Source organism: Pipistrellus kuhlii, unplaced genomic scaffold, assembly GCF_014108245.1.
Source record: "Pipistrellus kuhlii isolate mPipKuh1 unplaced genomic scaffold, mPipKuh1.p scaffold_m20_p_4, whole genome shotgun sequence".
NCBI classification, from domain to species: Eukaryota; Metazoa; Chordata; class Mammalia; order Chiroptera; family Vespertilionidae; genus Pipistrellus; species Pipistrellus kuhlii.
In genome coordinates this window covers 15,809,705-15,830,542 of record NW_023425540.1, presented here as the reverse complement: position 1 = coordinate 15,830,542, position 20,838 = coordinate 15,809,705, and the positions used below count along the sequence as shown (strand labels likewise).

General features: G+C 35.5%; 1 protein-coding gene across 3 annotated transcripts in view; it reads left to right on the top strand.

The window, feature by feature from the left end:
* CDH18 (cadherin 18) overlaps positions 1 to 20,838 on the top strand; it is a 306,995-nt gene that overhangs the window by 264,741 nt on the left and 21,416 nt on the right. For all 3 annotated transcript variants that reach the window (XM_045571578.1, XM_045571580.1, XM_045571579.1), the window contains exons 8-10: positions 1,142 to 1,278; positions 10,193 to 10,314; positions 17,838 to 17,955. In XM_045571578.1, coding sequence (XP_045427534.1) covers positions 1,142 to 1,278; positions 10,193 to 10,314; positions 17,838 to 17,955 — 377 coding nt within the window. The remainder of the gene's footprint in view (positions 1 to 1,141; positions 1,279 to 10,192; positions 10,315 to 17,837; positions 17,956 to 20,838) is intronic.

The window sequence follows — 20,838 nt, the reverse complement described above, 5'->3', positions numbered from 1 at the left end:
AAATCCAAAGTGTAGGCCACTGTGAGTTAGCTGAGGATCAGCTGACCTGAGCTGGCTCTTATTTGCTGGCTCTGTTCATCTCCAGTGTGTTCCATCCTGCATCGGCTCATTTACTAGTAGTTCTACTCCAGGCTGGACATTTTGAACTGGGACAACTCTGCCCATGCATCTCCCATCTTCCTCTGGGGCCAGTGGACTAGCCTGGCATGTGCTTCTTATGTCAGTGGCAAAGCATTTGAGGAAACATGTAAAGTCTCATGAAATCTAGGTGCAAGTATGGTCTATGACCGTGGTCAGCAAACTGTGGCTTGCGAGCCACATGCGGCTCTTTGGCCCCTTGAGTGTGGTTCTTCCACAAAATACCACAGCCTGGGCGAGTCTATTTTGAAGAAGTGGTGTTAGAAAAAGTTTAAAAATGTTGGCTCTCAAAAGAAATGTCAATCGTTGTACTGTTGATATTTGGCTCTGTTGACTAATGAGTTTGCTGACCACTGGTTTGGGACACCACTGCTTTCAAATCATTCTATTGCCAAAGTAAGCTGGAGGCCACTCCTACTGTGAGAGAGCCCTGCAAAGCACATGAATTGGAGAAGGAAGAGTTGTGGTCAGTAATGCAATCCACCTTCCATTTATTTCATTTCTCAATCATTGCTTTAAAAAAGGTGCTAGAAGATGGATATACGATGATAACGAAATGTGTGGGGTTTTTCCCCCATTTTATTTTTATGATCAAATCTCAGCTACAATTAAACTCTCTGACATTTCCTTCTATTCTAAAATGCTTGTAAAGGTAGCAATGAGAAATTTTATTATGCATTTGATTTTTTCCTTCCAATGTACTATTGACTTCCCAGAGGTGATTTTTTCCTCTCCTTTATTAATCATTGCATTTCTACTGTCTACTATTCTATTCATGGAATTTGGTAGGTATTTTTTTAATTATTAGTTAAACTAAGCATAGCATTAAAGACAAACTGTGATTAAAAATAATTGATGTCACTCTATGCAAATATAAAGTTGCCAGTCCAATCTGAAGAGCCAGACATAAAAGTTAAATATACATATTTAAATGTGTGAGTTTCTCACTTGCTTCACTTTTATATTTTTTATAATAACATCAAGTATCTATTTTCTTATCTAGATACTTCATTGACTACAATGCTGAAGATGACAGGTTTTTCAATATTGATGCCAATACTGGATCTATTAAAACTACAAAGGTTCTTGATAGAGAAGAAACTCCGTGGTACAACATCACAGTTGCTGCTTCAGAAAAAGGTAAATGACTTGACTTTATGTACTATAGGAAAATCTGTCACTGTACAGGAGGATTTATACTGAGATTTTCTCATAAGCAGGTCTCTTACCATTTTTATTTTTGATGCCAGGATCTAAGAGAGTGCACAAAATGTATTAGACACAATTTTACTCATTGTCAGACACAGTGAATACATCATATTCTTTCTCCTTTACCTTAATCCTGGCATAGGGGTGAAAAATTGCATCATGGGCACTTAGTCCTCATGCCTGAGTCAAAGCATTTGGTTCTCCTTCTAACTGTGCTTACATCATGCTTATAAGTAAGTCATCAAGGGATTAGAAGAATGGTTCTTCACACACTTCAGTTTGGAAGAAAAAGAAATGAAAATTGATCGTTGTTCTTGAATAATTTCAACAATATAACACCCCTCCTCAAGCTTCAGTTATCATTTAGAAAACGTACTGTAAAGTAATAACTTGGAATTTCAATATGTAGGTATATGCCCTCTTTGAGAGAAATATAGGAGATACAGAATAATGCACTATGGTTAATATCTAAGTTCAGAAAAACACAAGCATAAGTGTCAGTAATTATTTGTGAATTTATTTGTGTGTTTTTTAAATATATTTTATTGAGTTTTTACAGAGAGGAAGGGAGAGAGATAGAGAGCTAGAAACATCAATGAGAGAGAAACATTGACCAGCTGCTCCTGCACACCCCCTACTGGGGATATGCCCTTGACCAGAATCGAACCTGGGACTTTTAAGTCTGCAGGCTGACTCTATCCACTGAGCCAAACTGGTTTGGCTATTTGTGAATTTAAAAAGTTGTATATGACTTTGTTCAAATGAAGTTAGAATAAAACTAAGAAAATGGATCTATCATAACAATGAATTCTTTCTTTACATATTAAGTGATCAACCAAAGTCTAAATTACCCTAGGTCTAGAATTTATGTTTACAAAAATTATGTAGGCATTTAGAAAAAATTATATGTATTTTTATATATGTACACACACATATATATTCATTAGAAACACACACACGTATAATCAACTTCGCATTAAAAAATAGTGCTATAGAACATGAAATTATGCTCTTTTTCTTTGCCCTCAGAGGTTATGCCTCCTCCATGTGCCCTGTTCTAGGAAGCCACAAATCTAGATTCTATTTATCAAAATCAGTAATTTTTAACTTTGTCTCAAGGCACACATAAAATAATTATTAAAATTCTATAGCACACCAAAACTATATTGTATTTTATGCTGATCTGACAAAAAAAAGGGGTATAATTTTTATTCATGTACATGGGATGACTATTATTGTGTTGACTGGTATCATTTTTAAATTTGACCGTCTAAGGGAAAAGAGGTCAGTGCCCCTGACTAAGTAATCAGGTAGTGCATGTTTTAAAAATTCTTGTGGCACACTGCTTGAAAATCACTGCTCTAGTTGTTTTAGTCTGTTCAAACTTCTAGGTGCTTTAAAGGATAAACTTATTTTTCAAAGTTCTAGAGGCTGGGAAGGCTAAGATCAAGATGCTGGCACATTCAGTGTTTGGTGTGGATGAGCTTCCTGTTTCATCCATGGCTGCCATCCAGTGGTGTCCCTACAAGGAAGGAGGGCAAGGAAGTTCTTAGAGGTCTCTACTATAAGAACACTAAACTTAATGATGATGCCTCCACCCTTATTACCTAATCACTTTCCAAAAACCCCACTTCCTAATGCCATCTATTGGCTGTTAGGTTTCAACATATGAATTTTGCACATAATATTCAGTCTATAGCAATACATTTACTTATTGGCAATTCATATAAAAGAATCATATAATTGGTGTTCCTTTATTACTGGCTTACTTCTCTTAGCATAATGTTTTCAAAGTTCATCTACATCATGGCATGTCATTAATTCAGTCTTTCTTATTGATAAAAAAAAATCCCATAGTATAGATATACCACATTTTATTTATCCAATAGAGGCCCAATGCACAAATTCATGCACCAGTGGGGTCCCCCCACCCCCACCGCCCCATTGCACAAATTTCATGCACTGGAGCCTTAGTTTTATAATAAAATCAAGTCCATTTCTAGTGGTGTTTTGATCAAAAATATACTGTAGGTTGCTCTAAATCTTACCTCAGTCCAAATAATATTTGCATCAAGTAGAAATTAATGTATGCCTATACGTGAGTTCATATATATCATGAAAATTGTATTATGTGCAATAATTACCAAAGGAGAGGCCCATTTTCACTGAATTAATGTCTTAAATATATATTTACTTTTTAAAAAATATCTGCCAGTACGTTAAATGGGAAATGAGTTCATAAATATCTACTTAGTAAAAGAATATAGTAAATTGCAGTAACCTGAATTTTATAGATGCCAATAAAAATGCTTTAAAGACAACCCAATGAGCAATACTAAAATGTAATTTAATCCTAATCATAAACATGTGTGTAGAATGAGCACTAGATAAGACTTTATAGCCCTATGGCGAGCATTTTAGAAAACTGCACAGCAATGCTCTGATAACTTAGCCTAAGCGCCTATTAAATATCGGAGGCTCTTTCAGGTACAATTTTTGTAAGTGCTAACCTCACCACTAGCCACACTGTCAGTGTCTCTCTAGTTTATTCTTTGTGGAAATGCACTTGATGCTTTTTTTCATTTTGAATTTTCGAAAGCCATTCTATGTTAGAACCGTTTAGCTTCACAGTACAGTTGAGAGGAAGGTACAGAAATCCTCATATACTCTCTGCCCAGATGCATGCTATTGTCACTGTGCTTATCTTGTTACATGAAATCTAACTCTCACAAACTTGTTCATATTTGCAATTTTCCTTAGCAAGAAAAGAATTTCTTAAGGGCACTTTTTCCTTAGCAAACAAAGAAATTGGTATTGCTTCAAGTATGATAAAAAATAATAATGTCCTTTTCTTACATATCTGTCTATACATGGATACCTCAGTATATTAGTTATCTATTCTGATATAACAGATTGCTAGGAAATATCCAAAAACAATTCAATTTGTTCTAAGGTAAAAGAAAATGACTGGCCCACATAGCAAACAATAAAGCTCACGTTAGTTAGGATTTAGACTTACTGCAATTTGATCAGGTCTCTATTTTCATTTCTCTGTGATATTTCCTTTTATATTTATACTTTCTTTTTATCTCATCTTTTGCCTTAGAGTCGCTATATAGTAACAAGCAACAAATACTGCATTAACTTGTATATATATTAACAAGATGAATCCCACCTTAAATCAGGGTAAACTCATTCATAACCAAGGTGAAATTGTCATTTTTTAATAACCATTAAAAATGTTACTCCAATCAGGTCATTTTACATTTTTCATTCACTGTTTTTAAAAGTTGCATTTTATTCATGAAATGTGCATATACGTGGATTAATTACTATGGCAAAAGGTATATGTTCATCACATTGGCTCAAGATAATCAAGGCTCATATTTTATCTTCACTTGTTCTCAATTACATTCAAACTTTGTGGGTTCTACATGTGGAAGAAGTTTGGTGAGGCAGTTATAATACTCGTTCTATTTTTTGTTGTTACTTAGTTATTTACATAACTAGAGGCCTGATGCACGAAATCTGTGCAAGAGGCTCAGCCCTCACAGCCACAGCAGCTTGCCTCAGTCCTCATAGTCCTGGCCTCCTCTGGAAGGTGGTCTGAAAGGTCATTTTGCTGTCTGGTCTAATTAGTGTATTATGCTTTTATTATTATAGATATGTTGATGCATTTAAGGGCTTACTAATTACACTATGCCAATCTCAGTATAAAATTCTGGAAGAACTCAGCTGGTGTTGCTCAGTGGTTGAGCATTGTCTCATAAACCAGGAGGTCAAGGTTATATTCTCAGTCAGAACCCATACCCAGGTTGTGGGCTAAATCCCTGGTTGAATTGTACAGGAGACAACCAATAGATGATTCTCTCTCTCATCATTGATGTTTCTATCCCTCTCTCTCTTTTTCTTCCTCTCTCTGAAATATATAAAATCATAAACAATATTTTTTAAAATGCTGGAAGAATTAGAGCAAAAGTGTGTATTAAAGATAAAAACTTGAATGACTGAAGCAATTATGCATAGCACCGATAGATATTTATTTTATAGTTTTCCTTTCTCCTTAGATTTTCAATACCTCTTTTAACACAATTTCTTCCTGATATACAAAAAATAAATAAATAAATAAGCTTGCTTCTCTAAAGACATAAAATAAAATAAAATCAGAAAAGGTTTTCTACAGTTTTCTGCCATCACATCTATCAACCTACTTAGCACAGTATGCTTTCATCTGCACAGATCTGTCTTCCTCCAGGTTCCCGTGAGTCGGTTCTCCATGCCATGTGTGTGACCCCCTCTCTAGGCTTGCCCTGCGTCCTCACTTGCTCACCCAGGGACATTGCACTGTCAATTGTTTTCCTCTTCCCTGCACTTGCATTTCCCCTGTCTGATACATAATGTTCTGCCCTCATAAATAGTCTTAATTCCTATGTGAAAATACAATGGACTCTCACAAACAAAACCTGAACACCGACCTTCAGTGTTTCCCTCCTGATACAACTCTATCACTCCATCTCCTCTACCAAAAACCCCTTGGAGGAGTTACTTACTAGTATACAGTCACATGCAGCTTAGTGATGGGGATAAATTCTGATAAATGTGTCTTTAGGTACAATTTTGTCTTTGTGTGAACATCGTAGAGTGCAGGTATAGATCTGGATGGTATAGACTGCTACATAACCTATACTATATGGGATAGCCATTTGCTCTGTAGTAGAGGAAAACATTTTTTTCTCTCTACACTTCTATGTTCTTGGCTTGGATATCCCTGTAATAAAAGATTAATAGGAGAAAAACAAACATGTTTAATAGCATGTCGACCTCCTGTCTATAAGGAAGAGAAGGTAGCCAGGAAAACTGAGTACCTCACAAAATGATGGAAGCCAAGCTTCAGCTGAAGACAAAAGATAGGTGTTGGGGTTGGTTGGAGTCAGTTTGGGGAGGTTACAAGGAGAAACACAGTAAAGGAGGGTAAGATTGATGCAGATTTCAGTAGCTGTCTTCAGCTTCCATCAAGGGTCCCTAATCCCCCACAGCTCCTCCTGGTGTAGCAAGGGAGATACTCATGCAAATGCAGATTCCCCTTACATGTGTTAATGTCTTTTACAAAAGTTAACATCTACTTGGTTTATAGATCTTCTCCCATGTCTGCTAATCCTTACAATTTACCCCCAAAAAATATACTTTTTATGACAAATAGACATACTTTCAGGTGAAAAATTTTGTTCCCCTGCAACCCCTGCACTACAAATCTGTACAACATTTGAGTGTACTGAATGCTGTGGCAAGTGTAACACAGTGGTATTTGTGTTATACATTGTGCTACATTAGAGAAATTAGGCAACAGGACATGTTCAGCCCATACTGAACTGAATGGAATTGCTATCACACATACATCCCTGTGCACCCTCTATCACCATGCTCTTTAAAATCCACGGTAAAAGCAATCTTGTGTTCATTGCTTTGCTAAAATTACTTTTGTCCTCCATATTGTAAAATCTAACGTCTAACATTAATTTCACCGTTTGCTCAAAAAAGCAACAGCATGTAGCAAAACTGACAACTCCCTCAACAAAGAGGTTCTTTCTTTGTTTTAAGAACACATTATTCTCCAGATTCTCTAGCATCTGTATAGCTATTATAGCATAACTTGCATTCCCAGCTGCAGCCCATTGTACTATGTGAGGTCCATGTGGCCAAGGGATCTGCAGGGAATGGCCTGGGGGCCCCCAGATGACCAGGCTTACAAGGCCTGCCCTCTCCTTTGCTCTCTTTTCCTATTTTTAAATGTTAGCTAGCTAATTATGACAATCACACAAGTACATTTTATCCTCAAACTCCAATTTTTCTCTACATCTGCTCCTCCAGAGGTCTTATCCATGTTAGTTAGCAATGATGGCGATAGCCTTCAGATTCCTCACGTAAATCACTGAGTCATATTCAGCTCCACTTTTTCTTTTGTTCCACATCCAATTTTTCAGAAACCTCTGTCAGCTATGCTTTAAAAAAATATTCATAAATCAACCACTTTATATTATTTCCGTCACTCCAACCACTGTCCAAACAAGCACCACCTCCACCAAGTATTCCCTGTAGCTTCCTGAAAATTCTTCTTTAGCCAATAACCTGCAGAACTGCCAGAATGTTTCTTTTAAATCACAAGTAATGCCAATGCAGTCTCGTTTAATAAGATTAAATACTCACAAATAAATTAAGGTGACAAAATATGACACTCATAATGGGTGAACCAAGTTTTTTATACATATATCCTGCCATACAAAGACTAAAGGTAAGGAATATCTTGTTTTTGCTTTAGTTCTTGAGTATGAATCTTAGCACATTTTAGAGAGATTTTTTAAAATTGAATATAGACTGTTCTGGCTTTTGTATTATTTTCATTATATGTACTTCTCCAGTTTTAATTCTATGTTCACAAAGGCTGTTGATTTATAGCTCATTGATAATTATTGTATTATCATTATCACCCTTTGATTATTTCATTAGACAGTAATGCATGATATTCAAGGGCACTATATCTGAAGTAAGGCTATCTCTATTTAAATTCTGTTTCTCTTTAAAACAAGCAGTTGGAACTTGGGCAAGTTACTTAACACACAGGGTGTCCCCAAAATGTATACATATTTCAATGATTAGTAATGTCAATGGGTTAAATCTGAAAAGAAAGAAACATCAATTGAACTGTCAGAAAAAATTGTGTGTGCTTTTTTTGGGGGGACACGCTATAGTAACTTATTTTTAACAAAGGATTTTAATGAGAGTTGCTTTAATTTATAAGCATTTCTATTGGTTTATTTCCAGTTCAGCATTTGGAGAAATATTGTCAAACTTCTTAATATTATATCAGTGTGGTTGGTGTTAAATGGTAAATTACTTTAATTAACTCTTTTTTTTTTAATGTTGAAAGTACTTTAAGTGTTTATTTGGCACTTATATTACCTATTCTATTAAATGTTTGTCATTAATTTTACTAATTTTTATATTGTACTGGCTCTTTTTTATTGATATAATACATTGTATTATATATTATAGAAAATCCATTGTCAGCAAATATATTCACTCATTTTTTGAAATTTCTTCCTCTTTGTGGTATATTTGAAAGGACATTAAAAAAAAATGTCACTTTTGAATGTAACCAGTTTTATCAGAGCTTTCTTTGTGATTGGGGCACTTGGTGTTTTGAAAGCTTTTATTTACTTAACTAGCAGCCCATCGAGCAATATTGCTGCAGTAGGCCACCTGCTGCTTCCGCGCAGGAGCCACACTGCTTCTGTGCGGCTTCTGCAGCAGGTGGAAGCCAGCCTCTGGCGTCAATGGGAGCGGGAGGGAGCCACACCATTCTGCAGAAGGAGAGAGTGAGAGAGCTGCTTCCTTAGGAGGCTGCCCATCATCCCTGTGCTTGGCTGCAGAGGCTGTGGGCCGGCCCCCTCTGTTCTCCAGAGGCCCTTCACTGAGGCGGGATGCTTGCCTCAGCGATGAAGCAAGCATTCTGCCAGGCCGCTCATGCTGCCCACTCTCAGTGGCAGCTCTCACGGGACTGGGTGACTCTAGCAGGGTTTAGGGGATTGGGCGCCACCATCTTGTGGCTATGGTGCTACCATCTTTGTGATGGAGTGATGGCTAATTTACATATTTCCATTTTATTAGATAGGATGTATTACATATTGATATTTTTTCAAATTAGACACAGTTTTGTTTTACCCATTTAAGTTCTTAATTATTTAAAATGTATTTTTGTTTATCGTGTAATTGTGGCTCTCCTTATAACAATAATGCTATAATTTTACTGAAAACCATTTCTTTTTTAAAATATTTTTATTGATTCAGAGAGGAAGGGAGAGGGATAGAGATAGAAATATCAATGTTGAGAATCATTGATCGCCTGTCTCCTGCACGCCCCCTACTGGGGATCCAGCCTGTAACCCAGGCATGTGCTCTGACTGGGAATTGAACCATCGCCTCCAGGTTCATAGGCTGACACTCAACCACTGAGCCACACCAGCCAGGCTGCAACCATTTCTTGATCAGTCCTCCTTTACCCACCGATCTGCAATAGCATCCTTACCATATATTAAATGTCCATATATAATAGATAAGTGGTTGATTCTTTTCTGTTTCTGTTTGTCTATATTTTTGACACTATCACATTCTCTTAAGTTCCAATTCCATATAATGAGGCTTGAAAAATGGTAAAGCAAGTATCTTTTTTTATGCTTTTTCCTTCATATCTGGATAATCTTTGCATTAACTATAATATTCTATTATCTATCAGAGTTCTATGAGAATTCACGCATAGTTCTATTTAAATTTATCTTTATTTTCCCCAAGTGGAACTTGACATCACAAACTGTGTATATTCTCTCACAAGAAGGGAATGATTTTTTGAGTAAAGGACTTTACTTCCTATTTTTCTCTAAGTTTATTTATATTTGAAACCTTGAACTTTTTAAAGATCGTGTGATTTTTTTTAAAACAACTGCTGTGCTTTTCTCAGTTTAATGATGAAACTGATTTTCATCCCTTACACTCTGACAGCATACAATGATTTCTGACAACTTTCTCCCACTCCAGTTCTGAATAACATGTAATTTCCTTGATATGACAAAAATACCATTTTAGCATTCATGGCATGCCTTGGTGTTCATTTTTCATTTTCCTGTAAGTTAATGAGTTTAGCAAGGAGTGCCATCATAAAGTTGTCTTTTGCCAAGAGTCCTGCTGTAGCATATGGAGCTAGTGACAAGCTACACTATTAAGGAGATTTGTTTAAAACCAAACCTCTAAAGTGTGCATGGAAATACTAAATACATCCCTGTGTGTTTTGCAGACAATCCTGGTTTGCTGAGCCATGTCACAGTGGGTATTAGAGTGCTGGATGTCAATGACAATCCACCGGAACTTGCCAGGGAATATGATATTGTTGTCTGTGAAAATTCTAAGCCTGGCCAGGTAAGTTAATTGTTCGCTTCCTGTCATTTGAATGGAAAAAAGGGAAATGCAGCTCTATTTCTGTTATTTTTTTTCTTTTTCATTTTATTGAGTTTGTTCATTAATAAAATGATATAGGTTTCAGGTGTAAAATTCTATAATACATCATGTGTATATTGTATTGTGTGCTCACCACCCCAACTCTTAAAATGCTATTTTTGTGCCCAGTGAAAATAATTTTACAAAGCTTTATTTTAAGTACCAGATAGATTTCTTTTTAGAATCACAGGAAATAAAATGTTCTCTAAATCCCAGCTGTAATTCAAAAACTAACTCATCTGTGCATGCACTCATCATGCCAATAAAATTATACTGAATGCTTTGTGTGTGGCCCCATAGTAAATGAAAAGGAGACCATGACCTTGTCTGTGCTAATGAAGCTTTGAGACTAGATTGGGGGAATGGACTGGTGTTTCCATTTTGGAGGGCCCAAGGGAGTGACATGAGTAATCATTGTGTGATACTGGTACAAAGAGATGATTAGGTATTAATAATGTGAAGAGTGTGTATGTATTAAGGAGGTGAAAGAGCTAAGGAAGCAGAGAAGAGCTTGAAAATGGGAAATGAGTCTGCATGGATTGGGGCACCTAGTTAAAGGAGTATGGCAATTCTGAAGGAAGGCCAGGTGGTTGAGGCACATAAAACAAGTGAAGGACTTTGAAGCGAGTTGGGGGGAGAGGGGATCAGGCCTGCAAGGGAAAGTAGCTAGGAGGACCAGGCTGGCAGGGGAGAGCAGTTGTGGGAGATCAGGCCAGCAGAAAGGGCAACTAGGGGTGACCGGGCCAGCAGAGAATGGCAGTTGGGGGAGACCAGTCCTCTCCTGCAGGCCTGGTCCCCTCTAACTGCCCTCCCATGCAAGCCTGGGTCTTCCCCCAAGTGCCCTCTCTTGCTGGCCTGGTCACCCACAACTGCCCACAATTGCCCTCCCCTTCCAGCCATCTTGTGGCAGCCATCTTGTGTCCACATGCAGGCAGTTATCTTTGGCCACATGGGGGCGGCCATGTTGTGTCTTAAAGTGATGATCAATTTGCATATTACTATTTTCTTAGATAGGATTAAGTTTGTCACCTCTGGTACTTAAAATTTTTCCTAGATCACCATTTTAAAAGCAGTAAATAATTTTATGTTACAAATATATAATGGTTTACTTACCAAATCCTGTTTTTAATGTCCCAGAAATGTATGCATATATCCTAAATATTATTTTATTAACACACATTATAAAGGTATAATTGATGAGAAAAATCTTAAAAATTAAAAAATATATATAAGTACAGATTTAAAACATACAGCAACTAAATATGGAATTTCCATTCTTGGTAGTAAGCGTAGATTAGACATAGCTAAAGTAAAAATAAGTGAATGGAAAAAGAGATTATAATAAAATGTCAAAAAGATGAAAAGAAAGTATCAATACAAATATGAAAGACATGCTACTCGCAGGTCTACTATATAATTTATTCAATTTTCAGCAGCAATTGAGCATTTACCAGTAGATAGTATTGCTCTTTTATTCGCATAGCTGTTACTGTTTTCAGAAACTAATTACTAGACTTAGCAGCTCTGAATTCTAATGAAATTTGATTAAGTTATGTGATTGCTTCTTTTTACCCTTTAAAAACTGTATTTATATTTAGCATCATTGCCGTTTTTTAATATTGTATGACTTTAGCTGTCACTATAAGATAATTGGGTTCTTTATGTTGCTCACATTTGTTTCCAACTCTTTAACCAAAGTGAGATTTGTCCATTGAAGGGATAAAAACATCATTTTTAAAGTGTTGCTTATTATACTTGTATTTATACTATTCATTGCAAATGTGTGTGGTCAATTGTAAAATTAACCCTGCTTACATGGAAAATGGTTGGTTATGGAAATTTTCAGTCCTGGATTTATTAACCCTTATGTGTGTAGCATTTCTGAAGAAACTTTGTGTAATTTGGTGCAGGTTTGGAATAGATAACTCTGTTTAAATGATTTGTGAAATAGGTTTTTTGAAACATATTTGCATTGTTCAGCTCTATAACACTTAATTTTAGAATTAAAGACATTTCTAATATAGATGCTGTGCATCTAAATATAACAGCATCTGACTGTGGCAAAGAGACTGGTCTCTTATGAAAGCAGAGTTTTAAACCATATAACAGTAGAGATCAGGTTGATTCAGGTATTAACATAAACTGCAACAATATATTTCCCTGAGTTAATATATTTTCCTGTTCTTTAGCATGGGGAAGCAAGGAGGGTGGGCAGATGGGAGGTAATCAGTCAAGGACCTTGTATGTATACATACGTGACCCATGGACACAAACAATGAGGCGGTGAGGTCCTGGGGATGGGGGAGGAAGGAACAGGGGAGGTCTGGAGGGGGCCAATGGGGGGAGGAGACATATGTAATACTTTCAACAATAAATAATTATAAAGAAAATAAATTATTTTTAAAAGGAAATCATGCATGCATGAAATTAGAAGTCAGTTCCCAAAATAGAGTAAATGGAAAGAATTTTTTTAAAGAAGAAAATAAATGAAAGAATGCTTTTAATCTTCTCTCTCTCTCTCTCTCTCTCTCTCTCTCTCTCTCTCTCTCGTGCATGTGTGTTTTCCATTGTAATTAAAGTTGGGAAATAAAGTAGCCTATCTAATAAAGAAATGATATGCAAATTAACCCTCATACCCTCACAAGATGAATGCCTATGACCAGGCTGGCAGGGGGTTAGTGAGGGATGACCAAATGACTGAACAGCAGGTTGCATGGGGCAACAAGGTTGGCAGAGGTGGGCATTGAGGGGTGATGAGGCCAGCAGGGAGCGAGCAGTTGGGGACGACCTGGCCATCAGTGGGGACAATTATGGGTGACCGGGCAGGCAGGCAGGTGAGCAATTCAGAGCCAGCAGTCCAGGATTGTGAGAGGAATGTCGACTGCTAGTTTAGGACATCCCTTGAGGGGTCCCAGATTGGAGAGAGTTCATGTTGGATTGAGGGGGACCCCCTCCCCATGCACAAATTTTGTACACCGGGCCTCTAGTATAAAATAAAATATTTTATTACCTACCACAAGTCTCTGCCTCATGACATCCAATACAACTTTGCATGAAAAAAAGTAGATCAGTAGAGATTTTACACTGTGTCAAGATTCAAGCTCATTTAATTAACAAAAGTCAATATAATTATATTAGCAAATATATTCATTATCCCACAGACACCAGAGGGCATGAGTGGGTGTGGGTGTGAAAAGAATGAAGGGATGAGGACACACATGTAATACCTTAATCAATAAAGAAAAAAAAAATAAAGCAAACTTGTTGATTAATTTAAAGAAGATGCAATGTTTTCCGTAGAATGCTCTTTTAAAAAAAAATCTATATATTTTTATTGACTTTAGAGAGAGAGGTAGAAACATCAGTGAGAGAGAAACAGTAATTGGCTCTCTCCTGCATGCCCCCTCCTGGAGATTGAGCCTAAAACCCAGGGGTGGGCCCTGACCAGGACCTTTTGTTGCATGGGACAATGTTCAACCACTGAGCCACAACTGCCAGGCATAGAGCGCTCTTTTTCATGTAAATGATTAGTTAGGGCTTGATCACTTACCTAATAGAAGATTGTTATTTTTATGAATTTATGACATTATATTTTTTCCTTAAAAGTTCTCCCGAAATAATAGATTTTAAAAAACATTTAAACAAGAGAATATTGGATAAAAGAAATAAAAATTCGTTCTAACTAGCTTTTGTCAAAAGTAAATATTTAGTCATGGGAATTATAAAGAATTATTTTAGTAATTATTTATAAATACAACTCTATTTTTATTTGTTTCTCCTTTGGTTGATTAAATCTGTATTCCTATAAGTCAGTGTAGATAAGTTATAACTCTGGTAGTGTAGAAAATACTCATGATGGAGACATGTGAATTATAGGTTATCTACCAGAAGTTTAAATCTTATGGAAATTATAAACATTAGTTTCTTAAGTATTTATCCTAATAAAAGTCTGAGGAGACAATACATGGCAATCCTATTTGCTAATGAAAGTGAAAAGGTGATTAGTAAAACAGAAAAATTGAAATATTCCATCTCATATCCAAAAAATATCTGACTTCTGGATAAAAATGGAACAACATTCTAGGTGTTTGGAAGCATTCCTCAGAAATATTATGGAAAAAATTAAGTACAGATGTATGACTCACAATTCTACAACAGTTCAAGATGAATGGTTCACTCTGAAATAAAAGTTGTGATAAACACCTCATCATTTTCTATGTAGATGGGGCCAAAAACCCTCTCACCAATACATATTTGCCAAATGAATTCAGATTTGAAATGACCTTTATAAACATGGAAATATATTTTACTAAAGGTAATAGAAAATCAGGAAATACAACATAATATGAATTATATCAGAGTTTTACAAAAATAATAAGCTCCTGTTTGTAAAAATATTAAGAAAATTTAAATAACATATAAACTAATTTTGAAATAAGAATATAATTGCCCAATAAAGCAGTGTTTTTCAACCTTTTTTGGGCAAAGGCACACTTGTTTCATGAAAAAAATCTCGAGGCACACCACCATTAGAAAATGTTAAAAAATTTAACTCTGTGCCTATATTGACTATATATAAAGTAATTCTCTTGAATAGGAATCAAATAAACACAAAGAAAGTATTTTATAATTACTTTATTATGAATATTAAGTAAACAAAATAGTGAAAAATTATAAAATTCTTGTCTTGTCTGCACCTACGGCACACCAGGCAACATCTCGCGGCACACTAGTGTGCCGCGGAACAGCGGTTGAAAAACGCTGCAATAAAGTAATAACAAGAAACAAAATAGTCTTTGATTTAAATTACTTGTCCCTACCAATCCCCTTCAAAATTACTTTCTAGGATAAGAAGTGAACTTTTAAATGTGACAGTATCTTATAAGAGGTCATTGCAAAATAAAATTGCAATTGGAGTATCACAATGAATGAAGACTAGAGGTAATAGGACATTTATTTTCCAAGAGAAAAGCATATTTATTTTATTTAACCCTGAACACAACCTTGAAATTTGTCTTTTTTATTTGTCTTTTAGTAAGTAGCTGACATGTAGAGAATGTAAATATGTTTGTTATATGCACACACTGTACTCTCCATAGAGAGTACATATAATGATGAATAATCAGAATCTAAAAATATTTGAGAAAAATATTTTTAGATTCTGATTATTCATCATTAGTCTATAATAATAGTCAAGAGACAATAACAAGGAGGAAAACTATCTAAACAGAAACTATATATATATAATATATATATATACGGCTAAGCAACCATTTGACTGTCCAACCAGTAGCTATGACATGCAATGACCACCAGTGGGCAGACACTCAATGCAGGAGCTACAGAGCTGCAGTGATGGCAATGGCAATTCTCAGGTGAAGCACCCCAGAACCAGAGAGGAGAGAGCCCCGTTCCCAGGGTGCATCACCCAAGAACCACCTTCTTGCAACCCGGGACCTCTCAGGGAATGTCAGAGAGCTGTTTTCAGCCTGATTGCCACAGGCCAGGCTGAGGGACCCCACCTGCCACGGGGACCCTGCTCACTTACTCTACAGAAGCCCTTCGAGCCCCAGCGCTGCCCCAGGTGTAGCTGGCTAGGGAGGGGCCACGGAGATTAGCTCCAGGGTATGCCTGGCTTGTCTTGCCCAGTCCCACCCCACTGGCCACCTTCTAACTAATTTCCTTTCAATGTGCACGAATCAGTGCACTGGGGCACCAGTGCTTTAAATAAAAAGGAAACAAAAAACGAACAAATATATTGTGAAAGTAGGATGAAGACTTTTTGGGGGATAGTAGGGGGAAGGGCTTTCACCTAGATCTCTTGCTAAAATAGTACTTTTTGAGTAATGATAGGACATAAAGGAGTGGGCCATGTGTATATACAAGGGAAATGGATCCATCTAAATCCTGAAGCACTTCATGAAACACATGCTTGTCTTGTCCAACTCTCACTGACCTCACCTTCTCAGTGCTTTTATCTTCCTCATCACCCTGACAACATCATGGGCTTAGTACATGGAGAGGAATTTTAGTTTTAACTGTAGTACATTTTGATGATTATTTCACTTGAGTAGTATTGGGTAAAATATTCTTCAAAATCTCAATTTTTGTAATGGATAAACAATATTTCACATGCAGGAAATGATATTTTATGGCTCTTTTTGCTCTCTCTCTCTTCCTCTCTCTCTCTCTCTCTCTCTCTCTCTCTCTCTCTCTCTCTCTCTCTCTCTCTCTCTCTCTTTCTATTTTGATTTTTCCTGCATGTGAAAATAGGAAAGGCTGTAAAAAGGACAACTAAGCATTCGGCGAATAGCTTGTATTTAAAATTGAGGCATATACAAATAAGGATCATTGTATTTATTCAGAAGCATCCCTTTAATTTTTAAAAGAGGAAAATATTATCTTGCTCATTTGTTTGGATATTTATTTTTTTAAGAGTATACTAATAATGGCTATAGCTACTGAAATTTACATTCAGTTTTTAGGCCATCTGGAATACGTTATTTACATATGCCAATATTCTCTGCTTCTTAATGTGCAAGGAACCCTAATTTTGGAATTGTTTTCTCTCACTAGAGATGAAAAATGTCCCACGAAGCTCTGAGTGATGTGGTTTTGCCTGTGCCATTATTTTACTATTCAAATTTCAGGCACATCACACTCCTAAGGAGACTCAGTTTCCTCCTCCCTAAAATACAGGAGCTGCACCACGGTCAAAAAGGTTTCCTGAGACATTAAAAAAATAGTAAAAATAAAAATACAACTACCCTCCTTTTGCATTTACTGATTGAGACTAACATATACTCTAAGATCATTCTATATCAACACTAGGATAATTATATTTCTACAAACAATACTTCCTGTCTCCCCAAACAGATGTTCAAACAAAATCTTAAAACTAATTGGCCCCAAGTCACTGTGGGTGATAAAGGGGAAAGAAAAAAAAACAACACTAATGTGTGTGCCAGGCTAGAAAATAAAATGTGAATACTTATAAATTGTATCCTAATATATTTCCTGAAATCAATGCAGATAAGAGCAAGCTAATTGGTACTTTTACTAGTAGAATGCGAAAGCACTCAAGACCATACAAGAGGTCTTTTAAAAACCCTTTTGTGTTAACAGCTGAAAATGTAATATAATTAAAATCAAGGGACTAGCCGAAACCAGTTTGGCTCAATGGATAGAGCGTCAGCTTGGGGACTGACGGGACCCGGGTTCGATTCAGGTCAAGGGCATGTACCTTGGTTGCGGGCATATCCCCAGTAAGGGGTATGCAAGAGGCAGCTGATCGATGACTCTCTCTCATCGATGTTTCTAGCTCTCTATCTCTCTCCCTTCCTCTCTGTATAAAATCAATAAAATATATATTTAAAAAAATTAAAATAAAATCAAGGGACTAAGCCAAGTTAAATTTACTATTTGGTATTTGTTTTTCTCTTTAGGTTATTCATACCATCAGTGCCACTGATAAAGATGATTTTGCCAATGGACCACGGTTTAACTTCTTTCTTGATGAACACCTGTCTATAAATCCAAACTTCACCCTGAAGGACAATGAAGGTGAACATAAATACATATATATATATATATATATATATATATATATATATATATATATTGTATATATATATATATTTTTTTATCAGTTTTGACTTGATATGGAATAAGCCTGAACAGTTTTGCTATATTCTTTTATATCCATGGACAGCTTGCAAATCGGCTTTTAAAGTTAGTTTGATGTTAATATGTTATGATCTGTGAATAGCTTGTGTTTAAAATTGAGACATATGTACAAACAACTTCCACTGAATTTATTCAGAAGCATCCCTTTAAACTAGAAATGTGAATGTAATGTGCTCTTGGGAAAATTTTAAGAGAAATCTTAGCTGACAAACATATTTAGGAGAGCTGCTGGAACTGCTAGGGGTGGAAGAATTTTAAATTAGGAAAAATGAAAAATGAGTCCTAGGAACAGTTAAAAAACGAAATGCAATGTTTGAATCACCTTGCATTAGTAAGATTGCCAAGATGTGCTGTATGAATTACATTTCCTCTTGTTGTTATGCATATTTTTCAAAACATGGGTAGATAAATATGCATAAGTACAGAGTATGGGGGTGGGAGAACACCATACTTTAATGAGAGAAGATTTATCATGGTTTAGATCCCTATTTGGTAGATTCCTCCAGGTTGTGTAAAAGCCATTCTTTCATACATAAAAAAAAAAAACAAACATTAAGTCATTCAATATGTACAATTTCTGATTAGCATCAAGTTTCTTGTCTCCCAGATTATCTTTCACTACATTTATCTGAATATGCTTTTAATTGGGATTTAACACTTATCTCTGAATAATGAAAAAAGAAATAATGGCATATGTGTATGACAAATTGTATTTAATTGACTATTGTGCTATATTTACATTTGAAATCCCATTCTATAATTCCAAATATACTTAGTGGAATTAACCATATTAAATATGTAAAAAATCAATTAGTATTTCCCCATATTGTAAATAATTGGATGATTTGGGTAGCATTCAACTTTCTGTCCTAGGAGATTGAAATTATGTCTAGATATCCATATTTATATTTCAGTGGGAACTAATTTGTGAAGTTCTTCCTACTAGATTAGAATATCTGGAATTTGTGAATTTAATTAATAAAGTCTTACTACAGTGACTTGACCACATTTTCAATGCTAGAAACTCATATATAAACATTTTAAAATGTATTTATAATATTGAATTAAATATTTTTATTTAATTTATTTTAATCATACATATAAATGCTTGAATCAGCTGCACAATCTCAAGTATGAGAGAACTATGGACAGTTGTGTAGAGGTAAAGATGTTTGAATTTGCTCTAATGGTGTGGCTCAGAGGTTGAGAATTGACCTTTGAACCAGGAGATCACGGTTTGATTCCCAGTCAAGTCACATGACCAATTTGTAGGCTCAATCTCCAGTAGGGGGTGTGCAAGAGGCAGCTGATCTATGATTCTTTCTCATTGATGTTTCTAACTCTCTATCCTTCTCTCTTCCTCTCTGTAAAAAATCAATAAAATATAAAAAAATACTGTCATAAAAAATATAGAGATATCTTTAAGCATGATACTTTATCCGACTGCATCTACAGCATATTTGAACCTCTGTTGGTGAATATATTCTCCCACTCAGGGTGTTGTCTTATCATTTTCTTGATAGTTTATTTTGCTGTTCCAAAACATTTTAGTTTGATTGTAATCCCATTTGTTTATTTTTTCTTTTGTTTTCCTTGCTGGAGGAGATATATTAGGAAAAGTGTTGCTATAAGAAATGTCCAAGATTTTACTATCTATGTTTTCTTCAAGAACTTTTATCATTTTTCTAGACTACCAGTTAAATGTTTACTCTATTTTGACTTTCTTCTTGTGTATGGTGTAAGAAGGTGGACTAGTTTTATTTTTTACGCATATTGGTCCAATTTTGCTAATACCACTTATTGAATAGACTATCTTTACCCCATTGTATGTTCTTGTCTCCTTTCTCAAATATTAATTGACCACAAGGTGTCAGTTTATTTCTGGTTTCTCTATTCTGTTCCATTGATATATATGTTTGTTTTTATGCCAATACCATGCTGGTTTGATTATTATGGCCTTATAGTATAGTTTAATATCAGGTAGTATGGTCCCTCCAACTTATATAATTCTTCTTTCTCAAAATTGCTGTAGCTATTTTGGGTCTTATGTAGCTTCTTATAAATTTTTAGAATATTTGTTCTAGCTCTGTGAAACATCTCATTGATATTTTGATAGGAATTGTGTTGAATCTATGGATTGCTTTGGATAATATGGTTTTAATTTATCCTATACATGAACATGGTATATACTTTCATTTATTTGTAGCTTCTTCACTTTCTTCAGTGTCTTATAATTTTCTGAGTACAGGTCTTTCACATCCTCAGTTAATTTATTCCTAGATATTATATTTTATTCTTTTTAAAGTAATTGTGAATGAAATTGTTTTCATAGTTTTCCTTTCTGATAGTTCATTATTGATGTATAAAATGCAAATAGTTTCTGGATATTTATTTTGTGTACTGCTACTTTACTGAATTCTTTAGTCAGTTTTAGTAATTTTTGGTAGACTATTTAGGGTTTGCTACATATAGTATTGTGTCATCTGCAAATAATGCCAGTTTTACTTCTTTCTTTCCAATTCCAATGACTTTTATTTATTTTTCTTGTCTGATTGCTATTGGTAGGACTTGAAATACTGTGTTGAATAAGTGTGGTAAAAGTGGCATCCTTGTCTTGTTCTGATCTTAAAGGAAACCCTTTAGTTTTTGCCCATTAAGTATGATGTGGGCTATAGTCATATGTAGCCTTTATTACATTGAGGTATGTTCTCTTTGTTCCCACTTTGTTGAGAGTATTTATCATAAATGGGTACCAGATTT